This window comes from Sus scrofa, chromosome 4 (genome assembly GCF_054392235.1).
Source record: "Sus scrofa isolate SSC_HxYL_T2T_F1_AM1 chromosome 4, Sscrofa_HxYL_maternal_Yorkshire_Landrace_v2.0, whole genome shotgun sequence".
In the NCBI taxonomy this organism is placed as follows: Eukaryota; Metazoa; Chordata; class Mammalia; order Artiodactyla; family Suidae; genus Sus; species Sus scrofa.
The window spans coordinates 98,499,552-98,524,887 of NC_139386.1; the positions used below are offsets into that span (position 1 = coordinate 98,499,552).

Genomic DNA, 25,336 nt, shown 5'->3' on the forward strand with positions numbered 1-25,336 from the left:
CAGTTCTTCTCAAAGTCCAACTGAAATCTCTTAATCTGAGGCTTGAATCTATTTCCTCCTGCCACAAATGGCACAGCCAGCTAGACTATTGATGCTTTTGACACCTCCGACTGAGTCTTGAGGCAGATCTCTAGGGACGATACGAATGATCTGCATATTCAAAGGGGAAAACCAAGGCTCTGAGAAGGAAGGTCTTTCAGCTTAGATAAGAGAAAGTCCTGGAACAGCAAACAGGTCATCTGACTCCAAACCCTAGGCTTCTTACTTAGCCTGGGGTCCTGGAGGCATGTCCTGTCCTGCACCCTCCTGCCCTCAGGACCCCCACCCCATGTCCTGCCCAGACTGTTGGAGGAGGGGGTGAGGTGGGGGCATCACCTGCTTCTGGAGCTGGCTGAGCTGGGCCGAGAGGCTGTCGATGCGGATGCGGGACTGCTGCAGCTCCTCGTGGGCGGCCCCCACCAGGTTGCTGTTCCTCTCGGCCGACTGCCTGGCGTTATCCAGCTGGAGGGGAAGACGCGGGGTTAGGGATGCAGGGGCTGGAAGGGACCTGGGAACGGCATCTCTGCTGCAGCCTCAGGTCCTGGGCACCCGGGGCTCCTGCTATCATCCACCCGATCCCGCAAGGGACGTATCAGGGTGGCAGAGGTGGGGGGAGGGGTGCCAGGGTCAGAGGCAGCGAGGGAGCCACAGGAGAGCGAGCACCTTGGCAGAATAGGTCTTCTCCAGCTCCTTCTTGTACTGTTCCACCTGGTCCTCGTGCTGGGCCCGCAGCTCCTGCAGGGCATCTGCCAGCCGGCTCTCAAACTCGCGCTGCTTCCCATTATCAATCTCCACCAGCCGCGTCTCATGGCGGCGCTTGGTCTCCCGAAGCTCCTGGAAGGGTTGGACCCAGAAACCAAAATCAGAACTAGTCCTCTGAGGATGGGACCCAGGCAGGTGGCTGAGCTCCCGACCCAATCCTAACCGCGAATGGAGCCACTGTGAGCCCCCCTTTAACCTGAGGGCTGGCCACTCCCCGTCCCCCCAGACCCAACTCCCCATCCACTAGTACAAGGGAGTCAGGCAGGGGAGCTCTGCACACAGCCAATGTCCCAGCCCCAGCTCTGACGTCTGTCCTCCGGTCTCAGGGCACAGTCCCCACCTCGCTGTAAATGTTCTTCTGGAAGTCCAGCTCCTCCTTCAGGGTCTGCAGCCTGTTCTCGGCATCCACTCGGCGCAGCATCTCATCCTGAAGTTGTTTCTTGGCCTCACCCAGGGCTGCCTCGAGCTGAGAGGAAGGGGGCAGAGAGGAAGGAGCCAGAGGTCAGGGAGAGGGCTCACAGGACATCGGAGCTGGAAGGAAGCTGAGGAATGGGGAGCATCCAACACATCCCTCTCTATGTGCACAAACAGGTCCAGGGGAGTGAGAGCCTTGGGTGCCCCCAGAGGCAAGGCGATCCACTCCCTGGCAGGAACGACTCTGGGTAGGTACAGTGCTAAGAAAGACAAAAAAAAAAGACTGGCGTTCCTGCTGTGGTGCAGCAGTGCAGGGAGGTAAGGATCTGCAATGCTGTAACTGATGTAGGTTGCAGCTGTGGCTCGGCTTGATCCCTGGCCCGGGAACTTCCATATGTCTCTGTGTGGCCATTAAGACAAAAAAAAAAAAAAAAATGCCTCCTCTGTTTGGCACAACCTAGCAATTGCTATAAAGGAAGCATGTTCAGAGTAGAGAAGGAACAGGAAGGAAGTATGTGTCTGGGGTGGGAAGGCCTGTAAGAGGCTCAGATCTGAAGGACAAGGTTATCGGGGCCTGGAGAGGAACACCGCTGTGACTGCTGGGGCAGACAGGAGCAAGTGCAAAGGCACTGAGGCATGAAGGCACACACGTGCACTTCAGGATCTTCAGAAGCCTCAGTACTGCTGAATTCTGAGTGACAGGGCGGAGCAGGGGCAGCATGATGGCAGAGGTGGCCGGGCTGGAAGGCAGGGGCTGGATCATGGAGAGGCGAGCCCTTATCTGCCACAAAAAGAGCCTCTAAAGTTTGAGCAGGGGAGCTCCTTTCTTATTTTGTTTGTTTTGTTTTGCTTGTTTGGCCACGCTTGCAGCATGTGGAAGTTCCTGGGCCAGGGATCAAACCTACACCACAGCAGTGACCCAAGCCAATGCAGTGACAACACCAGATCTTTAACCTGCTGTGCCACAAGGGAATTCTGGGAGCACTTTTCTTAGATCTTCATCTTAACAAACATGAGCTGGGCAGTGCAGCTGGGAGGGGCTGCAGGGCAGGGCAGAGACCTGGGAGAAAAATGGCCCAGTCTTGGTTTTGTAGTCAACCTGCTGGCATCTCCTGGTCACTCCTCAGTTTACTGTGGTGGCAGGGCCTTCGTCGGGGTAGAGAGCCCAGGACCTGACCCTTGGACTAACTCTAGTCCTGGCCCTGCTCTGGGCAGATGAGGCAGTGAGATTGGGAACAAGCCAGCTTCTTTGATTCTGTTCCCTAGCTTGTAACGTAAGAGAAAGGATAGATAACAAAGTGTTTTGAAAGTAAAGACCATTGCATACACATGATATACATGCCAACCACTAAGAACATGAATCTTAAAAAACATAAAAGGAGTTCCCGTCATGGTTCAGTGGTAACAAACACGACTGGTATCCATGAGGATGCGAGCTCAATCCCTGGCCTTGCTCAGTGGGTTAAGGATCTGGCATTGCCGTGAGCTGTGGTGTAGGTCACGGATGCGGCTTGGATCCCACGTTGCTGTGGCTGTGGTGTAGCCTGGGAACTTCCATATGCTGCGAGTGTGACCCTAAAAAGCAAAAAAAAAAAAAAAAAAAGAAGAAGAAGAACATGCATCTATATGTGATTAACCATCAGCTTCCTACAACCAGGGCTCTGTGGATGGTCTATATTCTTCTCCCATCTTCCAAAGAGATCACAGCTCTCTATAGCAGGGCCAGACCAGGAGGGATCCAGGGCCAGGCACAATTCATTGCGAAGTTAAATGGAAATGGTTTATGGATTTTTTTTCTTTCCTTTTTTTTTTTTTTGTCTTTTTGTCTTTTTGTCTTTTAGGGTCGCACCCATGGCATATGGAGGTTCCCAGACTAGGGGTCTAATCAGAGCTGCTGCTGCCGGCCTACGCCACAGCCACAGCAACACAGGACCCAAGCCAAGTCTGCAACTTACACCACAGCTCACGGCAATGCCGGATCCTTAACCCACTGAGCGGGGCCAGGGATTGAACCCGCAACCTCATGGTTCCTAGTCAGATCCGTTAACCACTGAGCTACGATGGGAATTCCTACGGATCCTTCTAAATTCACGCTGCTGGACTTCATGGGCAGCAAAGGAGGTGCAATATGGTCTGGATGGGTACAACAATTCTAGGACACGTGAATGGCTCCAAGGCCATGTGACAGGTCAGACCAGGTACCTCCTGAGAGCACCTGGGGTGGAAGAGTGTGTATTTGTTTGGGGGCAGGGGGACAGGGGGCAGGTGGGCCCCACCTTGGCCACTTGTCCTCGCAGGTCATGCAGCTCGCCTTCCAGCGTGCGCTTCTCGCTGAGAGCGGTGCTCAGTGCTGCCTCCTTGGAGTTGAGCAGAGCCTCCAGGTCCTTGAGCCGGGCCTGGGCGGCCATCAAGTCTCCCTCCTTCTTGGTATTGCTAAAGAAGCCAAGGAAGAGGGGGTTTAGGGGAAAGAGTCTATGCCCCTAAAGAGAGCCAAGTCCCCCAGGAAGGGAGAGGAGCCACTTCCTGGGAGGTTGGCTCTGGGGCCTGGTTCTGCCATCCCTCAAACTGCCAGGAGAGGGCATCCTTGGCTTTGATTTGCTTACATCTGCCCGCCTCTGGGGCTGGACTCCCACTTCCCCCAAGGTCCCCAAAACCCCCTTCCTGCTTCTCTGCCCTTCCCATGACTCAGTGCTCAGGAACGTGCCTGGGGCCTAGGGCAAAGCTTGATCTGTGAGATGAATGTGTTTCCCTCTCCCCCCCCCATTCTTTCCCAAAGAGACAGAGCCACCTTTGTCTCCTGCCCCTTCCCACACAGGGTCTTAACCTTCTCTCCCTGACTCCACCCACCTTCCATTCAGCCAACCCTCTTTCCCTGCAGGGGACCCAGACAACCAGGCTTCCAGCCCTGGGGTCCATGCGTCCCTAACGCATCTCCATCTCGGTTTGAGCCCTTGAGCCCAGAAGGTGTAGGTCACCTCCCCTAATCCCTTTGGGGAGGGGAAGTCTGGGTAAAGTTCAGGCGGATCTGGGAGGAGGGCAACCAGGCGTGGTATGGACCCCTCCCCTTCTCAGCCCCAGGCTGGGTCCCCTGATCTGGGCAGAGCACAAGGGTTCTAGCCTCTCTCCCTCCCTCTGGGTCTCAGGAGAGCCTGAGAATGCTGAGCCCCACCCGCTGACCACCAGCCTCAGTGTCTGGTCCCGATGCAGCCCCCAGGCCTCGAGGTCCATCTGAGCTCCAGCTCCTCAAACTGGGTAAAGCTTTAGTTACAACCAACCAAAGAGGGATCGCCCCTGCCACCTCCCTTCCCTTTTTGGGCCCCTGATTATTTTTGCTGGATAGTGACCTGCAGAAATAGAGGTCCTATTTTCTTAAAGACCTCTGGGGAACCCAAGAACTTTCCAGTTGTAATGATCCCTTCACCAGTGTGTGGTGAGAGAACATAACGAGACCCAGGGAGTAGAGGGAAAGAGCCAGGAGGCCTGGGCCCAACTGCCATCTGTAACTCATCAGACTTCAAGCATGAACCCACCACGGCAGATGGAAACCAAACGTGGGCAGGAGAGAAAAATTCTCTCCTGGAAAGGAGAAAAGTGGCCCTGCCAACATTTTTCTCCCGCCACCAAAGCCCTCAGCTCCAAGAGACCCAACAATTCACTGTGAAGGAGGATGGAGAAGGCCAGACTGGAGGAAGCTCTAGAGGGAGGGGCCTAGACTGAGGCGGAGTTCTCCTGCCACCCGGCTTTGGCGATTTCAAACAGGAGTCACCTCCTCCCTGACAAACCGACAACCAAGCTCTTCTGGGAGGGAGACAGAGGGATGCCCAGAGAGGCAGGGGAAGGACACAGAGACCTGGAGCAAGCGCCCCCCCCAACCCCGCCTCCCCGCTTGCTCTGTCCAGGCCTCTGGACACATTTCAGAACAAGCTGTTTAATGCAACCATGTCTGTCTCCTGTGAGAAGAGGCCCTTCCAGATCTGGAGGATGTCTCCCCTCCTCCGTCTCAGCCAGAAAAGCTAAAAATAAAGTCAAAACCCAGCTCAGGTTTTGGCTGCCATCCGGCCCAGCCCCTGGCTGGAAGCACAGCCCCAACTTTCCATGACTTCAGAACTTTTCCGAAGCCGAGGCAGCTGAGGGGGGGCGGGGGGGGAGAAGAAAAAGAAGAAAAACCGCTGGTCAAGTGAAGCGACACGGCCGACATAGATTCCGAGCTCCCTGGGCCAGCTCCAAGGCTGGCAGGGACTTCTCAGAAGAGGCCTCTCTAGCCTGCAGGCTAACGGCTGTAGCTGGCCATCCCAGGAGGGGAGACTCTCAGAATTTAGGGAACCAGAAGGAGCTTGGTGTAGGTTCAGCTGAACGCCCTCCTTTTACAGATGAGGAAACTGAGGCTCCGAGGAGGAAGGTGAGTGGCCCCATGTCAAGCACAACACGCAGCTACGGGGACCACGCGGGAACACAGTCAATTCTGGCTGCGGATCAGGGCTCCTCCTCCTCCACTGGCCTCCCCAAGCCACAGGTCTAGACAGGGGAGAAGCCGGCAGGATCCAGCCAGCCTGAGCTGGGAGAAGCAAGAAGGAGCGCTTCCGGAAGACATCTCAAGAGTGCCTCTTCCCTAGTCCCGCCTCCCTGGCCTCCTCAGACACCAGAAGAGAAACTTCAGTCCTCCTTGGAAAGACCTTTCCTGCGACAGTGCCAAGCCGACCCTGACGCAAGAAAACGGAGCTGCATGGTCGCCTTTCTCCTTCAGTGGAACCTCTTCACATCCTACTGCCCCCAAAGGTGGGGCGGTAGGAATCCTAACGGTAATACTCAGGCTCGCACTCGTGCTGATGTAACGACAGCAAACAGCTGATTGTGCACCAGGCACAGCGCTAAATAGTACAACATTAACTCATTTAACCTCCACGGCTTCCCTAGGAGCTAGGTGCTATTACTAGGTGATTGAGGAAACAGGCACACAGCCTGCCAGGAGCAGAGCTGGAAACCAGCACAGCACTGCTCCGGCACCTGCCATGCCAGCACGCCTCCAAAGAAGTTAAGGGGGCGATTTTCCTCCCCCTCCTGCAGGCTCCGACTAGCGCTTAAAAGAGATGCGATGAAAGGACGAAGACACACCCTGCAGAAGAGGGAAACCACTGAGCAAAGAGAGGGAAGCGAGGACAAGCCTTTGCGGTTTTCAGTCAGGCTTGGGGAGCTCCCTTCTGCGGGGAAGCAGGCACCATCTATGGCTCACGGGCTTGTGACTCAGACCTCAGGAACTCTGTGGCCAGGGAGCCACACGCACGCACTCCCCAAGAGACGGCTGGGGGTGGCGGTGCAGAACCAGTGCTTCTCTGGCCTCTTCCCTAGCCTTGCCTGCCCACCAGCTCCAAATGCCATTTCTTCCCTAGTTGGGGTTTTCTGCCCCAGAAGGGACCCCAAGCAGACACCGGCTAGGCAGTTCAGCCCCAGGGTGGTGGTGGTGCTGCCCGTGCCCAGGTCCCCTGGGGGTTGGCAGCGAGAAAGCTGGGCACGTGCTGACTGCCATCCCACAATGGGCTGGCAGGGAGGACCGGGTGCGGCAGGCAAGGGGAGCTGGGAAGGGTGGGAACCAGGGGCTCTGCAGGTGACTCATCCTCGGGCAGACAATACCCGGGCAGGGGTCGGGAAATCCTCTACTGCTCACAGGGGAGACCCAGGCTTTGCCCGCGACCTGCCCCAGGCCCAGAGCCATGCCAGTGCGGCCCGTGCTCTCCCTCCCATCCGCCAGGCTGCTCCAGCACAGGAGTGGCTGCATCCCAGAGGGCTCGTGAGGCAAGAAGGGCTGGGCATCCTGTTTCCAGCTCTTCCCACAGCTGGCAAATCTGATCTCAGAGGGAGGGAAGAGCGGGGCGGGAGAGGGCGGGACCGCGGAGAGGAAAAGAATAAGGGAGAAAAGAGAGCTGGTGTGGCCCAAGGCTGGAGCCCTGTTAGGCTGAGGCTGGCGGCACAGGGAAGCCGGGCTCCCTGGCCACTGCAGGCCAGGACTCGAGGGCTGCTGGTGGGGGGCGGGGGCCAGCACAGCAGAGGGGCTGAGTAGGCACCACGCCAGCCGCTGACCCGCCCGCTGAGTCACCCTCCTCAGCCCAGCTCAGATGCCAGATATGGAAGCCAGGGCCGGCCGCAGGTCTGTTTGGGCCCGGTTGCTGGGAGCAACTTGCTAGGCCTCAAGGGAGAGGCCCCCATTTCCTCCGCGGGGCTGAGGAAGAGCTGAGGGGAGCAGAGACATCGGGCTGGGGCTAAAAATAAAAAGTGGGAGGAGCAGGTGGCCGAGCGGGCGGTGGAGGGGCCGGCCCAGCTCAACCGGGCTCCCTCGGACCCGCCCCGGCGCCCTCGCCCGGCCAGGCCCCAACCTCACCAGCCCTCGGAGTTCCCCATCTTCCAGGCGGAGATGGGAGGGGTCGGGGCGGGGTGGGGGGGTAGGCGTACAAGCATGGGTCCCTGGGCCCCGGGCGTTTCCTGCCTCACAGGAAAGGGCGCCCCCTGTGGCTGGGCAGGGCAGGGCAGGGGGCGTTGCAGCGGGTCTCAGACCGCCTGGCGGGTCTCAGAGCGCTCCCTTCTTCTCCCGGACGTCTAGACCTCTGCCCAGGCTGACTCCGTGCCAGGTGATGGGGCGGCTCTGGTGGCCACCTCCAGCCCAACCCGCACGTTCCTACCATCTCTCCTTTTGTTCTAGCAACTCCTCCCCCTGAAATGTATCCTTCCCTCCACCTATTCCAAATCCACACCCTCACCTCCCCTGAGCCCTGTTTCAGCCCTGGGCCTCCCCCCCCTCCCAACCGTGTTCAGCTGTTGTTTTACCTACTAGTTTATTCTGTTTTCAGCTATAAGTGTGTCTCCAGGCTTTTTCTGTATGTCCCCAAATGCCCTGGGGCTAGGAGGTTCATATGCTCAAAGCTTCTAGGGGGACCTCCTCCTGGACCAACTCCTGCCCTTTTACAGGTGAGGAAAGCAAGGCCCGAAGCAGGGCAGGCTCAGACCCTACAAATCTGCCCACCAGGTCAGCTGAGGACACTCACAGCAGGTGGGGACAGACACAGAAAATGGCATGACATACGCAGAAAGTAGACAGAGACACCCAGGAAGAGCGTCTGGGAGACACTTTGACTTCTGCTCAATTGCTGGGAGCCACCCCGAGTCAGAGAGTGAAGATACAGAGACCAAGTGAAACAGCCCTCAGACATCACCTACCCCCTCTGCCGGGAGTGGAGCCATGAGGTTTGACAGTCCCCCCCCCCAGAGTTAACCACGGCTTGGTTTCTTGGCTGGTCTGTGGGTCTGCCCTCACTTTCAGGTGCAGGCAGGATGTGGGAAGGCTGGGTCATCTGGTTCCCCACTCTGGCATTCAAGGTGCCAGTACTCTGTAAAGAGGACCTTAAAGAGAGGACCTGGGGAAGAGTTGTTCCAGGGACTTAGAAGCCTTCAGCTTCCCCATACCCCACCCTGTGAACTTCCGAATGTCTTACACCTGGAAAGCACATGGTGGCCCCCGGTAAGGACCCTCTACCCTTGACTTCCCTGCACAGACACAGGCCCCAGAGCAGGCATGGCTCTGCTTCCACACCCCTCCCTTGGGCGTGATACCCGCCACATATGCTTGGGATTGGAGGACCCTCAGATCCCCTTCCAGAGCTCCCAGGCTCCCAGCTGTCCTTGCCCCAGACAAAGCCAGGTCTTCATTCCAAGCAGAGGGAGGATCGGGATGGGGGAACTGGTGCCGAGAAGAGGGACAGGAGGCCTGCTGACATGTTCAGACACAACTCCAGCAGAGGCGCTGGGCTTGGCAGGAGGCCAGGCCTGAGTCACAGCTGCTGGGTGTATCAACGTGGCATTGTACAGAGGCAGGAGAGGCTGCGGCCAGAGGCCAGGGCGCTGGGGTCCTGGACAACAGGCGGCGGGCTTCCTGACCAACCGCTCCCTCCAGGTCCCGTGCCAAACACCACTTTGCTTCTTCCTGGCCTGTCTCTCCAGAAATCATTCCTGTGTGTCACAAAAATGCAGGGCTGACGCCCGCGGACAGACCAAAAGAAGTGGGGGCATGGAGGGGAGACGGATGGCCTAGGAAGAGGTAGGATGTCCTGGGGGGAGGGAGGGAGGCCACCTGCCAAAAGGAGGGACATTTAGGGGATCCCCACAAGAAGGCGACTCAGCAGTTCCTTCTTACGATGTATCACCCCATCTGGTGGTTCATGGTTATTAACCCTGACAACAGTGGGAGGGGGGTGGGAACCGCACTCCAAGATGGAGAGAGGAAGTTGGGGAGGACGCAGGCGTTCTGGTCCCACTGCATTCCAGCTCCAGCCAAAGAAGATGCAATGCTCTCTCCTGGCCGGCAGAGGGTGGCAGTGTTAGCGCTTTGGGAGGAGGAAGGGGGTGACTTGGCAATCCCAAACAGCCCTCCCTCAGCTGCCTAGGATGGGACCCCTTGAATCAAGGGTCTCTAGCTCCCCTGAACCACCCCTAAAGAGACTCCTGTGTTCTGCCTGTCTCCGTTCGTCCCCCGTCTGATTCAGACCCTCATCCCTCTTGCTGCCGCTCAGCAAGAACACCCATCATAGTTCTTAATAAAAGGCCACCCCCTCAGCCTTTTGCTTCTCTGACTGGACAAGCTCAGGGTCTCCCGTCCACTCTCTTCTCTGCCCTCTACCATGACTCAGCTACTCCGTTTGGCCTGGGATCCCAGCCAGAATTATTCCTGGCTTCGACAGGCAGGATTCAGGCTTCCTCTCCCACAAACGGGCCGAGGGAGTCCCCTCCACCCCCACCCGGCCTCCTTCCCAAACTGTCCCCTTCCGTGAGAGACTGTTAAGGGCCAAGACCTCCTCATAGCCCAGCCTCAGGTGGCGGGAGCCAGAATGGGTGCAGGAAGAGTAGATGGTGGGCAGTTCAAGGTCATTCTGAACTTTCATCTGCAGGCCCCAGGCTCATGCTGTCTGATCCTGGCCAGCACTAAGGCAATGGTCCTGCCTTCCTCAAAGCCTCCCTTCTTCCTCCAACGTCAGTCCATAGGACTCTCCCTCTCCTGCACACTACAGCCTACATGATATGTCCTAAAGGGAGAGGCATTAAAAACCACAGGGTCAGAGTTTCCACTGTGGTGCAATGGGATCGGTGGCGTCTCTGCAGTGCCAGGACACAGGTTCAATATCTAGCCCGGTGCAGTAGGTTAAAGAATCAGGCATGGTGCACCTGCAGCAGTGTAGGTCACAAATGTGGCTCGGGTCTGATCCCTGGCCCAGGAACTCCATATGCTGCAGGGCAGCCAAAAAAAAACGAGGGTTCTTTCATACTAGCAATGAAAACAAAGCATAAGCCAAGATTATAATGTCATAAAATTAACTGTTTCTTTTTTTTTTGGTCTTTTTAGAGCCTTGCCCACAGCATATGGAGGTTCCCAGGCTAGGGGTCGAATCAGAGCTATAGCTGCCAGCCTACGCCACAGCCACAGCCATGACAGATCTGAGCTGCGACCTACATCACAGCTTGAGGCAACACTGGATCCTCAGCTCATTGAGCAAGGCCAGAGATTGAACCCGCCCTCATAAATACTAGTCGGGTTCATTACCACTGAGCCATGACAGGAACGCCAAGTGGGAAAGATTTCTATTGAGAAATAGTATTGGCTATTAATTATATTCAATTTTAATATTTACTGCTTAGTAGTCTACTTATTTTATTTTATTTTTTTGACCAGGATCTCAGAATGTAGAAGTTCCCAAGCCAGGGATCAAGCCTGCGCCATAGCAGCTACCACACCGGATCCTTAACTCATTGCGCCACAAGAGAACGCCTATAGATTAGTATTTTAGAGAACTGTTTTCTCACTTTGTGGGTCATTGTACTACTTCGGAACCAGAGGGATCTCTGGAGACCCTCTGCCCTAACTCTTTTTCTTTTATAATTTGGGAAATCCAGAAACGAGGGTGATTCTTTTTTCTTTTTTCTTTTTTTTTTTTTGTCTTTTGTCTTTTTAGGGCCACACCCGCAGCACATGGAAGTTCCCAGGCTAGGAGTTCAATCAGAGCTGTAGCTGCCGGCCTACGCCACAGACATGGCAACGCCAGATCCCCAGTCCACTGAGCGAGGCCAGGGATCAAAACTGCTTCCCCATGGATGCTAGTCAGATTCATTTCCACCAAGCCACAATGGGAACTCCAAGACGGGGGTGATTTGTTCTAAGTCACACAGCAATTCAGTGACAGGGCCAAGCCTAGAACTAAGGACACCAAGGGCCAGGTCTGCTTCCTCTACCTCATGCTGCCTGTCATTTTGTTGGTGGGCCACTTGGCCTCTTGTTAAATAACAGGAGTCCCTGCAACCTCCTTCAAAGAACCTCTTTCCCACTTCTCCAAGAATATTAGAGCTTGGCCTGTGTCAACTTCAGCCATGGGGGACCCACAGAGATAAGAATGGGATGAACTGCCCTGGGCCTCGAAGCCAGACCTGGTCTTGGCTGCCGCAGCTGCTAGAAGTGGTGAGGGACTGGGGAGGAGGGAGAGCAGAGGGCACAGTTGGTAGGTGACGGCATCTCCTACCAGTTGTCCCCCCAGCTGTCCCTGGCTTCAGCCCTGACGCTAAGCTACTGCATCACTGGGGGTGGGATTGGGAGTGGGGACAATGGGTGCATCCCATGCAAGAGTAAGTCTCAGTTTCCTGGAGGCCACAGGACGTGCCAGCTTGGGGCATCGATGGTGGCAAGTTCATGGGGCCCTAACAGAATGGTTTCTTTCTTGTTTCTCTTGGGCTCCTTAAGTACGCACTGCTCAGCCCCCAGGGTTAGCTGTACCTTCTTCTTTCTGGCTGAATGAGAATGTGGACTTCAGGGTGGACGGGAGAGGGGATCACACCAAGGAGCTCCCTCAAGTGAGGACCAGGGCCCAGGTATCCTCAAAGGCCTCCATCCCCGTTATCCTTATGTATCTGCCAAAGGGCACAGCCTCCTGCAGCTCCAGGCAGACAGTTCCCTCAACAAGTCCCAGGACAGTCTCAAGACACGAATTGCCAGCCTCTCAGAACTCTATCTCATGATCTACGGCCTGGCAGGGTCCTGGATCTTTCTAGGTACAGGCGAGGGCAAAGGCGATTGGTCAAGTGTTAACAGACCCTGCCGGACCGTTGAACATTAAGGCAAAACTAGTCCCATGGCAGAATCTCCAGATTGTAGGAGTGCACGTCAGCCACCCCAACCCACCTTCCAGACCCTCCAACCTGTCTCCCAAGCTGGAGAAGTAAGGTTTAATGGTATGAGCGTTCAACTTGGAGTCTGAAGGTCTGCGCTCAGGTCTTGACCTGTCACTCCCTTGCTGTGTGGCATGGGACAAGCCTTTGCACCTCTCTGGCTTTTGCTTTCTGATCTTGATGAGAGCCTGGATGAAGATGGGTCAGCAGGTAGGTCCCTGCCTACCCCAACTGGGACTGCATGAGGCGGGCAATTCAGGAAGTCGTTGAGCACCCAGACCCTGTCCTGGGGGAAGAGGCGCTTCTGCTTTGTGGGCTCAGGATCTCCCCACTTCTGACTCAGCTTTCCTCCACCAGTTCCGCACGGGAAGACACAGACCCTGGCACCATCCCACAGCCCAAGCCTGTAGTTCTGGACTCAACTCTAGAACTACTTGTGCACACTGCCTGTCAGGAGCCCCATTGCAGACTGCCAACAGACAGCCTAAGGAAGGAGGCAGAAAAGGATCCCACAAAGCAGTGGCGAGTGGGGAGCAGAAGACGCAGCCCTTCAGGCCCCCATCCTTCCCTTTAAGCCATCTGCTGTCCCCACTCTGTCTCCTGCTGTCTCTTGTAAAGCCACCAGGGTGGGAGGGAGGGGGGGCAGCATGTGAGTCATCCACTCAGCCGGCCTGCCTAGGGTGGGGCCTAGCTTAAAGCCTGAACCCCAGGCAGACCTTCCCTAATGTTTTTAACCTCCTCAGTCTTCCTGCACTTAGGTGTCCAGATCCTTCAGGCTCCAGGGTAGAGAGGGACGTGTGGATGTGTCTGTGGGTGCAGGAAAGGGGGGGGGTCCTGCTCAGAGCCTATTACCCAGCCTAATGAAAGGGTGCCTCAAGTCCCAGGGTGTGGCCAAGTTACCCAGGTTGGGCCAGGAATTGCCACAAGATTTTACAGATAACTCTGCATCCCAACCCAAAGTCTGGCCCTGAACTCTGAGCTCTAATTAAACATTAAACCAGACAACACCTTCTTTCTAGGCTTTAGTGGGAGGAGTTAGAACAATGCCTTTCTTCCTCTCCCAAATTCTTTTTTCCACTCTTCACCTCACCCTGAGCACGCCAGACGGAAAAGGGAGCAAGGAATCCTGGCTCCTCCCTGTGGGGGAGGTAGAAAGGGACAGATACCCCAGGCGGAGCCCCCTATGCCTCCACCCTGCCTCCCATCAGCCTAGGATCCAGGTGTGCAAACCCACCCCCCTTTTCCGGAAGCCCAGCCTCCCCTGCCAGGATCAGTGGGGGAGAGGAGAGGCAGGTGGCTAAATATAACAAGTACACACACCACCCCCGGCCCTGCCCCACGTGTGCGCACACCCGCCTGGTGTCCCAGCCGGGACAGCTGCACCAGGAGACAGAGGAGACAAACTGGAGTGGCTGAGTGAGCGAGAGACCGTAGCCTCCACTCTTTCTGTTCCCTGATCAATGTCTTCCCCAGAAAAAAGATCTGCTAAGAATGCCCTTCACAGGGATCTTGCAAGGTAGCAGTTTGGCAGCTGAGTGGACTGATTTAGAACACCAATACTCCAGGACTCCCCTAGCTGGCCTCCTGTCTGTCCGCCTAACTAAAGGGACAAAGGCAGGAGCGATCCCTTTCAACAGAAATAAAGTCACCTTGCCTCCCCACACAATTTCCATCACCCTTCACAGGGGGGATGGATCTGCCACAGCCACCTCGCCTGGGGCTGGGGGCTAGCCAAAGGGTATAAAGAACGCGGAATACAGAGTGGTTCAGAGAAGGGCATGGGTCTGGAGAAGATGATGCAAAGAAGGGAAGCCAAACCATAGGGCCCCCCACTCCTCCACCAGGGGTCTCCAAGCACCTTTAGTGCTCTCTGGCTGAGGTCTGAGTAGAGAAAAGGAGACCAGAGAGGAGGGAAACAAATTCTTGGGGAGCTGCAGAGGGCCTAAACTTCCCAGTTCCAAAGGCCTGTCTTAGAAAAGAGGGAGGGGCCAAGTAGGGTGCGGCAGGGTGGGGCAGGGATGGGTGAGGTAGGAGTGGCCTAAAGCTTCCAACGGCTGGATTTCAAAAATGTCACTATATTCCAGTAGTTTAATAAAGCAAAGATTAAAAAAAAAAAAAAAAACCACACGTCAGTGGCTGAGAGGACGGGCCAGAGCAAAAGAGCAAAGACTGCTGGACTTGGTTGGGAAAATGAAAGTGGCTCACCCCAAGGAGGGAGGCAGGGAGAGACAGAGCCCCCAACCCTCAAAGACTCCAGACAGAGGTTGGGAGTGGGGTAGGGGGAGGCGGGGAGAGTTGGAGGGTGCAGACCTGGGCCTAGCACAACTTCCTGAGCTGGGAGCCTCTGCCCTCTGTCTCCCTCCCTCCCTTGCATTCCTGGGCCAAGCAGGCCAAGGGCTGTGGGAGCTGCGGGGGAGCCGCTCTCCGGGAGCTATTTGGTTGGCCTGTCAGAGACCAGAGAAGATCCCAGACATGCCGGGAGTGAGGGAGAGCTTCCCAACTCTTAGAAAGAACCCTGGAAAAGGTCATGCCAAGGGGGCCGTCGCCATGCCCCTACAGGGGTAAAAGGGAGTCAGCTCTGCTTTGGCGATCTCTCTCCAGCACCACTGGCTATCCACCAGCTTGAGATCTCTGTCTAAGTGGGTGTCATGTGTTCAGAGCCAGGCTAGGCAAAGTTGGCATCGTGCCAAGCCTGCCAAGAAAGTTCTAACAGGGCCCTTTCACCCACTCCAAAGTGTCCTGGGTGCCCAGATTTCTTAGACATAGCAGGGCCAGTTCCCCTTGGCCCAAGGTGCTCCCCCAGGCCCCAGATGACTGGCAAATCCCACCCTGACAGAATGTGGGCCTGCCATCAGCTCCTACTTGGCCCTGATGCCTCCACTATTTCTTATATACACCCACCCTCTCCCAGGACCCCTCCCTTCTCTGTCCTGTCTTGACAATTTCCCTTGGCACTGCCAGTCACCCGCCGGGGGCGGTTCCGGGGAGGGAGGAGACTATAAGGCAAAGTTATCCGGCCGCCTGGAGCCGGGCAGGGGCGACGGTCGACGGGCCCTCTCTGCTTCTCTCCGCATCCCCCCGCCCCCCGCCCCCGGCGGCCACGCATGACGCATGTCGCCACCTGGGCGCACTCACCGTGCCTTGAGCTCCTTGAACTCCTCGCGGACTTTGCTCAGCTCCAGCTGCAGGCGGGCGCGCTCCTTGGCCACCGAGTCGAGGGTCTTGCGGGCATCCCCGAGCTCGGCCTCGTAGGCAGACTTGATGCCAGACACCTCGCGACTGACCACCTCTTCAGACTCGGTGATGCGAAGGCGCAGACCTGCATTCTCCGTCTCCAGTGAGCGCACACGGTCGATGTAAACCGCCAAGCGGTCATTGAGCTCCTGCAGGTCCTCCTTCTCCTGTAGCCGGGTGATGCGGGTGGGCGACAGCGGGGTGGAGCTGGCCTGCGCCCCGCTGCGGGTGGCGCGCCGCTGGGACGGGGTCTCCATGGCCGGCAGGGTGGCAAGGCTGCCCGCGGGGCAGAGGTCCCGGGAAGGGCGCGGGGCTCAGGCCAAGGACAGAGACTGATCGAGGTGGGAGCACGCCGGCCGGCTGGCTCTCGGCTCGCTCCTGGCAGGCGTGGGGATCTGGGCCAGACGCTGTCGTCCTCAGGATCTGGGTTGGCCGGTGTGGATGCGGCGCTCCCGCGAACACTGAGTCACCGGCGCCTGGGCAAAGGCTCTAATAGGTCTAGGGAATGGGAGGAGGGGCCATTGCTCTTAAAGGGGCCGTCTCTAACCCACTGGGGTGAGAGTGGGAGGGGTGAGGACTGCCCGGCGTTGGCGGAGTCGGCGCCCCACCCTCTCTAGCGCACCCCCAGCTGCCTGTGGCTTCGCTGAAGCTCGCGCAGCCAGGTCCCTGCCGGCTTAACTTGTCCCCACTGCCAGTTGACAAGTTGCCAGCTTGTCCCCACTACCTCTGGCCTTTGGGGGGCAGAGGGCAGAGCCAAAGGGTGAGAGTGGGTGGGCAAAGGATAGGGGAGAGAGGTAAAGCTGCCTTAAAGCAAGGGAAGGCGCCAGGTAGGCAGATCCAGGAAGGTGGGGGGAGGGCTGAGGCTGGTGCCCATGGGGTGACTCACTCTTCTTCCACCACAGGCTCCCCCTTTCCTCCCCATAGTAATAGTGAGTCACCCCTCCTCCCCCACCCCCCATGTGGGCAGCCCATTCAAAGCTGCATCTCAGTATGCCAGGGTAGGGTGGGGAAGGAAAGCCTGTGTTCCCTGGGGTGGTTGCAGGGAGGGCTACAGCAAAGTTCTGGATCCTGAGTTCCTTTTTACACCCTCAAATTTGGAGGTAGAGACCAGGAGTTTGGGGTCACTCTTTTCCTATCTCCTGCCCCAGTTTAATCTCCCTCCAAGGCTAACCATTGGGTTGTAGACCCGAGGAATAAGCCGCAAACCCCAGAGATGGCCAAGCATATGACCCAGGCACTGCCTCCCTTCCCCTGCTCCCTTCCTCTGGACCCAGGCAACTGGAGAAAGAGACTGCCTAGGTTTCTTCCCACTTCAGTCCCTTTCTGCTCCTCACCCCACCCCGCCAACTCCAGGACTGTACTTTTTTTTTTTTCCAAGACTGTACTTATTTTAATGGATAATTTAAAACAGATACCAGAGCTGTGCATGCATTCATCACACTGCCAGGACACCAGGTTCCAGATTTTTGTGGTTCCCAGAGGGGCCTGAAAGGGGGAGCAGAGCAGGGTGCTGGACAACCAATGCTGGGTCTCCATCCTGCTTTCAGCCAGACACGGGGTTAGGGGGTGGGGGAGCAGGTAGGGACAGCAAAGATTCCCACAACCTCGCTGGCTGCGGGGCCAGCACTGCACTTATCTCTACATTCCTCTCTGGCCAGGTCTGCTTTGCAACTGGCTCTGGGGAGAGGCCAGGCCCTCTCACAAAACAGGATCACCCAAGTTCCCAGGCTTCCCCACCCCAGGCTCTGGAGCTTCTTCCATCCTCAGGACTCACCAAGGAACCCCCATACACACACACTTTGATCAGCCTTCTACTCCCCTCCCCTGATCCTGGCCCTACCAACCATCTCATCCTAAGAGGTGGCAGTGGCTCAGGCTCCCGAACCCATGCACTTTCCTGCCCTGCCCCTGTGCCTCCCACAGCTGATTCTCTGATGAGGAACCTGGGAAATTAAATTATGTTGCTAACTCCTTATAGCTCCAGGATAAACAAGGGAAGCTGAGCTGGACAGGTCCTCTGTTCTGGGTTCTGAAGCTGGCCTCAGAGAGACAAGGGACTGGAGTGGGATGAAGGCAGGACTCAGAGTGTTGGGGGGGGGGATGCTTAGGTTTCCATGGGGGGGGGCTACTGGGCTGTATAGTGAGTATCCAGGAGGCACCCAGTTGAGGGGACCTGAGATAGGGCTTCCCCTCCCTGTAGCCCTCTCCCCGAGGGCGAGGGCGTGGTACCCACCTTCAGTTTCCCAGACAAAACAAAAAGTCTCGTTCTGCTTCTCCCTCTTGTGTTCCCCAAACCAGAAGCAGAGGCGGGGTGGGTGAGCCAGTGAAACATGAGGGACACTGGCTGTTCCCACTGCCTCAGCCCCCCTTCCAGCACGCCCTCTGCCCCACCCAGTCCCTGCCTGGCCAGGCTTCCCCTCCTGGCTGGGGAAGCAAAACCACACTTAACCCTTCCTATCCCGGACCTCCCCATCTTTGGAGAAAAGAGGCAGGAGAAAGGAGGGGGGATCTTACCCTAAATTTCACTTTAGGTTGTTTCCAAAGGGTGCCCCCACCACTACCACCACCATGGCCTCAATCCTAAACCTGAACTTCAAAGTGGGCCTTTATCTTGAATATTCAATCCTAACTCTGAATCCCAAAGATTCCTCTGCCTTCCTCCTGCCAGGGTGTAGATCACCAGTCCCTGAAGAAGCAGGAGAGAGCAGGGAAGGCAGGTTCAGAGGACACGAGGACACCAGCCTCCTGGGGGTGAGGATGGTGGGAGTTGTGACTGGGTGGAGACCAGGTTCCAATCCTGCCTCTCACTTACTATGTAGTGACAGATCTGCTACTGAATGCTCTGGGCCTCATCTGTCTCATGTCTTATCGAAGACATGGGGGTTGGGCTACTATGTTTGCTCTCAAGGGAGGTGCCCACTGGTAGGGAAAAGAGGGTGAGGGGGGGTGGAAAAATCAAGCACAGGTGGTTTAAAGGGCAGCATAGAACCCTGAACTGGAAAATGAATTCCAAATGGATTCCAGAAGTGTGGGAGCTGGAACATTAATAAGTGATATCAGAAAATAGTGGTTGAGTCCAAGGGGTGGTTTGGAGTCAGGGCCCTACTCTGTTTCCATAGCATCCTGGGCCTCCCCCTATGACCCTTCCTCCCAAAAGTGCTATGAAGGACAGGAGGGACCAGGGCCTGGCTATCTGTGTCCCTAACACCTGGCCCAGTGCCTGGCATACAGGAGGTGCTCAGTGTGTCTTAAATGAACAAATGTATTTGGCCTTGCCATTTTTGGGGTGAGTGATTTTGGGTGAGTTTTCCCCTTTCACTCAACCTCAGTTTCCTTGTGTATAAAATGGGGATGCTGCAACAATTAAGTAACATGCATTTTTGTGTTTTTTTAATTTTCTTTTTCTTTTCTTTTCTTTTTTTTTTTTTTTTTTTTTTGCTGCGCCAGGACACTTGAAGTTCCTGGGCCAGGGATCAGAACCGAGCCACAGTTGTAACCAAGAGCTGTGGCAACACTGGATCCTTAACCCACCATGCCAGACTGGATTGAACCTGTGTCCCAGCACTGCAGAGACACCAGCAGATCCCGCTGTACCACAGCAAGAACACCAATTAACATGCATTTAAAGGGAGGCTTCTTGGAGTTCCCATCGTGGCTCAGTGGTTAGCAAATCAGACTGGGAACCATGAGGTTGCAAGTTCGATCCCTGGCCTCACTCAGTGGGTTAAGCATCCAGTATTGCCATGAGCTGCGGTGTAGGTTGCCGATTCGACTCGGATCCCGAGTTCTATGGCTCTGGTGTAGGCCAGCAGCTGCAGCTCTGATTAGACCCCTAGCCTGGGAACCTCCATATGCTGCGGGAGCAGCCCTAGAAATGGCAAACAAGCACACACACACACACACACACACACACACACACACGCAAACACACAAAGAAATAAAGGGAAGCTTCTTGCATTCCCTGGTGGCCTAGGAGTAAAGGATCCTAGTGGCATTGTCACTGTTGTAGCACAGGTTCAATCCCTGCCCTTGGAATTTCCACATGCTGTTGATGTGGCAGGAAAGAAAGGAAAAAAGGAAGGTAGGTAGGTTTTTTGGAGGAGGTAGGTTTAAGAGTTTACAGGAGAATTCACTCATCCAACAAACATTTATTGGACACCTGCTGTATATGAGGCACTGCTCTACTCACTAGGTATACAGCAGTAACTCATGGAGCTGACATCCTAGTGGAGGGAGATGGTCCATAAATAAAAGACAAAATTTATAATCTGTTAGAAGATGGTGAGGGCTATGAAAATAAAATGGGACAATGCTTGGAGTTCCCGTTGTGGCGCAGTGGTTAACGAATCCAACTAGGAACCATGAGGTTGCAGGTTCAATCCCTGGCCTTGTTCAGTGGGTTAAGGATCCGGCGTTGCCATGAGCTGTGGTGCAGGTTGCAGACGCAGCTCAGATCCCACATTGCTGTGGCCCTGGCGTAGGCTGGTGGCTACAGCTCCAATTCGACCCCTAGCCTGGGACCCACCATAGGGAGCAGCCCTAGGAAAGGCAAAAAAAGACAAAAAAAAAAAAAAGGGACAATGCTCAATAAACTGGGTGACTTATACCTTGATGCTCTTTACAGCTGCAAGTTTTCACATACATTCTCATCTTGGTTCCCAAACCACCTCATAGACTGGAGAACATGTCCCTGTTTTACAGCTGAGGCTGACATTCCCAAAACCAGACAGTAAGCGAGAGGCCAAGCTCAGAACTCGGACCAGGCTGCCTGCTCCAGGACTTCTTCACTATCTTATGCCACTTTGTCAGGACACGTGGGAGGAGCGGGGGTGGACTGGTGCTGGGGGAGGAAGTCTGTGCAGAGGTTGTGAGGCGGGAAAGAGCTGAGGGTGCACAGCTGAGCTGAGCAGGGAGACACTGGAGGTGAGGCAGGAGGAGAGGCAGGATGGGAGAAGGGGGAGATGGAGGCAGCCTCCTGCCTGGTTTGGGGACGGGGGTCTGAGGGAAAGGATTCTGGCTGCTCAATAAGGAGAGGAGGGAGGCATTGAGACCAGCGAGGAAGGAGTCAGAGGCACAGGCCTTGGCAAGAGGCAAGCTAAACGGAGCGGGCTCAGCAGAAGGGTGCAGCCAGGAGGGATTCCAGAGGCATTCTAATAATGATTTGTGTAGGGAGGATGTGTGGAGTAACTACTATTATTAGACACTAGGTATTTGCGTGACTTTGTTGAACCTATGCAATAGATCTATAAGGTAAACACTACTATTAGTCCTATTTTACAGATGGGGACACTGAAGTCTAAGGAGGTTAAATTATTCATCTAAGGCAGGGTTTCTCAAAGCTGGCACTCTTGACATTTTAGGCCAGATAATTCTTTGCTGTGAGGGGTGGGTCTAAGCATATGGGATGTTTTGCTGTATCCCTAGCCCTCTGCCCCCAGTTATGACAATCAAAAATGTCTTCAGAAGGTGCCAAATGTCTCCTGTGGGGCAAAATCACATCCAGTTGAGAAACACTTGTATAAGGTCATATGATTAGTAGCAGAACTGGGATTGTGATACAGGTGGGCCTGCTCTGAAAGCCAAGCACTTAGCTGTCAGGCTGTAATTCTGGACAGGTAGGAGTGGGAGAGAGGAGGATTCCAGTGGGACCTAGGCCATTGGGAGACAGTTATATGCCCCCACAGGGGTGGGAAGGGGTGACTCTTTGGGAGAGGGTCTAGGAAATAGGGGGTGATTTGGAGATTCAAGGCTATGGTTTGGGAATCCCTTTATAATGTTTCTGGGTTTTGTTTTTTTTTTTTTTTTTTTGTCTTTTTAGGGCAACAGCCACAGCATATGGAGGTTCCCAGGCTAGGGGTCCTATTGGAGCTGTAGCTGCTGGCCTACACCACAGCCACAGCCATGCCAGATCTGAGCCACGTCTGCAACCTGCACCACAGCTCACAGCAGCGATGGATTACCTTAACCCACTGAGCGAAGCCAGGGATCAAACTTGCATCCCTATGGATACTAGTCAGGTTTGTTTCCCCTGAGCCACAACAGGAACTCCCTAGAGTGCTTGGAGGGAGGGTCCCTGTCTTATTCATTCTTTGATCACAGGGTCAAGTACTAAACACCTGTTGAACTGCTGAGTCACTCCTGCACAGGTGGTATGGAAGGACCTGGCTGTTCTTTAAGTAGCTGCCACATACCAGGCACTGGGCTAGGGGCCATGTGGGGCTGATCCCACTTCATCTTGACTTCAGCCTTATGAGGAAGGTATTATTATCTGCATTTTATATACCAAAAACCCAAACTCCGAGAAGTTGACTAATTGACCTAAGATAGTCCAGCTGAGTAACTGCCTTCTTCCCATCCGGACCCAGCTAGATGGAATGATGCAGGCTTAGAACAATTAGCTTGGCTTAGTTTAGCTGGGAAGGCCCTCAGAAGGAGCGTGTTTGATGGCCTTTTGTAAAGCCAGTGAACCCCTCATTTGAATGAAATTTCACCCCAAAAGCCCAATATACTAAATGACAGAGGCAGAGTCTCTCTAGCAGGGAAGTTTAGGGACCCCTGCCTGGTGATCCTTTGCCCCTCCCCTAAGAGGCCCCCAGGGCTCTGAGAATTAAACCCCTCTCTTTACAAAGTGGGCTTCTCAGGCTGGAGAAGCTAAGATTTGCCCAAACACAGCCAGAAACCCCCAAATAGTACTCGGACCCTATTTCACACTACTGTAGGAGACAGGACATCACTCTGGACATACTGGAAGGGGCTAATCGACCTCAAGGGATGGGCATTATCGCTACCATGATGAGGCAGGGGTTGCAGGGGTCAGTGTAGGGCTGGCTATCTTCCCTGGGTGCTCCAGCCAGGCCAGACAGGGCCGCTAGATAATGAGCACAGAACCAACCCTTTACACTTCACATTTGGCTGGGCAGGTCTCCCAGGTGTCATCTTTTCAAAATCCAGATTACTACCTTAACCCTCTCAAACCTCTCTGAGATGCACAAAGCAAACACCATGATGCCCATTATACAGATACGGAGATTGAGACTTGGGCCAGGTTAACTGATATGCTCCAGGCCACACAACAAGAGACAGAAGCAGGTCCCAAACTCCAGGGATTTGCCTCCAGGTTAACTACATCCCACCTCCCTTCAGTCCAGACCCCAAAGGAGCTCCATCCAACAGCAAAATCCGAGAGTCTGCCCAGGAGTCCCTGCCCGACATTCCAAACCCCATCCCCCACTCAAATGGGCCCAGAGAGCCGCCCCACCTGTGAGCCTCAGGCTTCCTGGAACCGTCACAATACACACCAAAATACTGCCACGGTACACACCAGACAAGAGCCAAAGAGGAATTCCGCAGTGACTTCGTCCTCTCTGCTCCCTATCTCCCAGCTTTGGCCCCGCCCCACCTGGTGAGGGTGGGGGAGGGGAGGTAGACGTAGGAAGGGGCGGGGCCCCGGAGACGTGGGCGGAGCCAAGGGGACGGGGCTTGTTCCCTCCAGGGCAGATCGGTTCGGGCTGGTAGGGCGACTCCGGACTCCGGCGGGGTGGTTCCTCTCCCGCCCCCCCGCCCCCGCCGCCCGGAGGCGGGCAGTGCTGACGGCTGGTTCTGACGCAGGCGCCTGCGTGTGGGCGGCTGCCTGTGAGTCTGTGTGTGTCTGTGTGTGTGTGGTTGCCGGGGCCTCCCGGGTCTCCTAAATGGGGGTTTCCTCTCCCTGTTGCCAAGGAAACAAACAGAAGCGCCACAACTCCAGAACTGGGGCCGGCGAAAAGGGTCCCCAAGCCCTAGGCGCCGAGAGGCTTCCAGGAAGTGAGGCAGAAAAGGATCCGTTTCCCCCCCCCCCAGTCCAGGTGCTGAGCAAACGTTACCCAATGTGGGGCCTGAAACTAGTGGCCACCTGTCCTGTTTGCAGAGCACTGAGGAGTTTCCTAGGACAAGGGCCTTGCAGTGCTCAAACCCGAACAGTTCCTGGCAAAACCGGACAGTTGGTCTTCCTAAGTGTCCATCCAATTTTTGTGGGGAGGCTCTATCTTAAAAATATGAGAATATCTTTTACAGATTTCACACAGATAAGTGAACACGTGGAAACCTGGTCAGGCTCCTCTAAGGGTCTTGGGAAGGCCTGTGCCACTGTGGATCCCTGAGCTTCACCTTGCTTAGCCTCACCATAAAACCAACCTGGGTTCCCAGCCCCTGCAGCCCCTAAGTTCCTCAGGGTCCCCTTCCAAGGCTAGCCCTTGGCACTCACCCCAGGGAGGTCAACTGGGAAAGCAAATTCTCCCCGGGGAGGATGGTGGTTAATCTGCAGGAGATTTCCTGATGGGGGAACAGATCAAAGGGCACTTCTGGATTAGTGGCGGCCACGTGTGGCAGGTGGATGGGCAGGGCCTTGGCCAAGGTCAGGAGCTCCTGGAGGGAGACTCCATGGGATGGAAGGGACTGCCTTGGGCCAGTGCTTCATCAGTCATTGCTTAGAAGCCAGAACTTCAGAGCTGGGAGGAGTCTAAGGACATCATGCAAGCCAACCCCCTCCTTTCTAGACCTGCCTTGATCCAGCTCCCCAGATTCCCCTGTCCCACTATCCCTATGCCAGCCCACAGGCTAGCCCCAGAGTAACACCCCAATTGCCCTCTTTGTCTAGTAAATCCAAAGCTTACAGGGCTCCCTGAGAGCCCACTTCACTTTGGCCCTTGACCCCTGAGTGGCAGGTAATGGGGGAGCCACTGGAGCAGTGGTAGGGCAGCAGGGACCTGGCTGGGAGGGACAGGATGCACGAGTGGCCTGAGGCTGGTGTGCTCTCAGGCTGCCCAGGGAGGGGCCAAGAGGGCATCTGTTTCCTCTTGGCCATGATTCCCTCAATCCCATCCCCAAAGGAGGTGAAAATGGGGCTGGCTTCCTGAAGCGGAGCTTCCTGGCCTTGGCGGGGAGGATGGATGGGACGTCCTCAAAACATCCCGCATGCCCTCTCCTCTCCCTGCCTGGAGCTCGGCACAGCTGAACTAAGGCTTCGGGGTGGGGGCAGAGAGGTGAGGTCTGGGGTTCAGTGAGCACAGCGATGTACCAGAAGCCACAGTCAGGCTCAACTCCCAGGGGGTGCGGGGGGCGGGGGAGGGTAGAGGCAGGGGACTGGTCTGGCTCAGAGGGGGGGCTTCACTCAGGTACTTTAGTGGAGGATGCATGAGAGAGAGTTGATCACAGAGGGCAAATGGGGATGAAGGGAGAGATAAGAGTGGGTAGAGGAGTTCCCGTCATGGCGCAGTGGCTAACGAATCCGACTAGGAACCATGAGGTGGCGGGTTCGGTCCCTGCCCTTGCTCAGTGGGTTAACGATCCGGCGTTGCCGTGAGCTGTGGTGTAGATTGCAGACGCGGCTCGGATCCTGAGTTGCTGTGGCTCTGGCGTAGGCTGGTGGCTACAGCTCTGATTCGACCCCTAGCCTGGGAACCTCCATATGCCGCGGAAGTGGCTCACGTAAAGGCAAAAAGACCAAACAAAACAAAACAAAACAAAAAAAAGAGTGGGTAGAGGGAGGAGGTTGGAGAGAAAGTCTACTATGAGGGAGAAAGAACTGAGCTTTGAGGTAACTGGGGGGAGTCCGGACCAGGGGATCCAGGAGCAGAGAGCTGGGCAGAGGGGAGGCACAGGAATTGAGGAGAGGGGCAGCTGCCTGGGGCTGACACCAGCAATCCAGCCCCAGCTCCTG

At 55.7% G+C, this 25,336-nt stretch overlaps 1 protein-coding gene and 1 long non-coding RNA gene across 22 annotated transcripts in view; one reads left to right on the plus strand and one right to left on the minus strand.

Annotated features, from left to right (window-relative positions):
• The window catches only part of LMNA (lamin A/C), a 50,327-nt gene that overhangs the window by 4,250 nt on the left and 20,741 nt on the right, over nt 1–25,336 (minus strand). For 8 of the 20 annotated variants that reach the window (XM_085020155.1, XM_085020161.1, XM_085020154.1 and 5 more), the window contains 5 exons: nt 15,544–16,140; nt 3,492–3,648; nt 1,142–1,267; nt 703–873; nt 376–501 (listed from right to left, as the gene is read on the minus strand). In XM_085020155.1, the coding sequence (XP_084876281.1) occupies nt 376–501; nt 703–873; nt 1,142–1,267; nt 3,492–3,648; nt 15,544–15,899 (936 nt within the window). In that variant the 5' untranslated portion in view covers nt 15,900–16,140. 20 annotated transcript variants of the gene reach the window in all.
• LOC146404051 (uncharacterized) lies at nt 19,020–25,077 on the plus strand. 2 transcript variants are annotated; one of them, XR_014844116.1, is made up of 2 exons: nt 19,020–20,071; nt 21,592–25,077. It is a non-coding gene; the product is annotated as an uncharacterized LOC146404051 (long non-coding RNA). The 2 variants fall into 2 exon arrangements; XR_014844117.1 differs by having other exon boundaries at nt 19,047–20,068.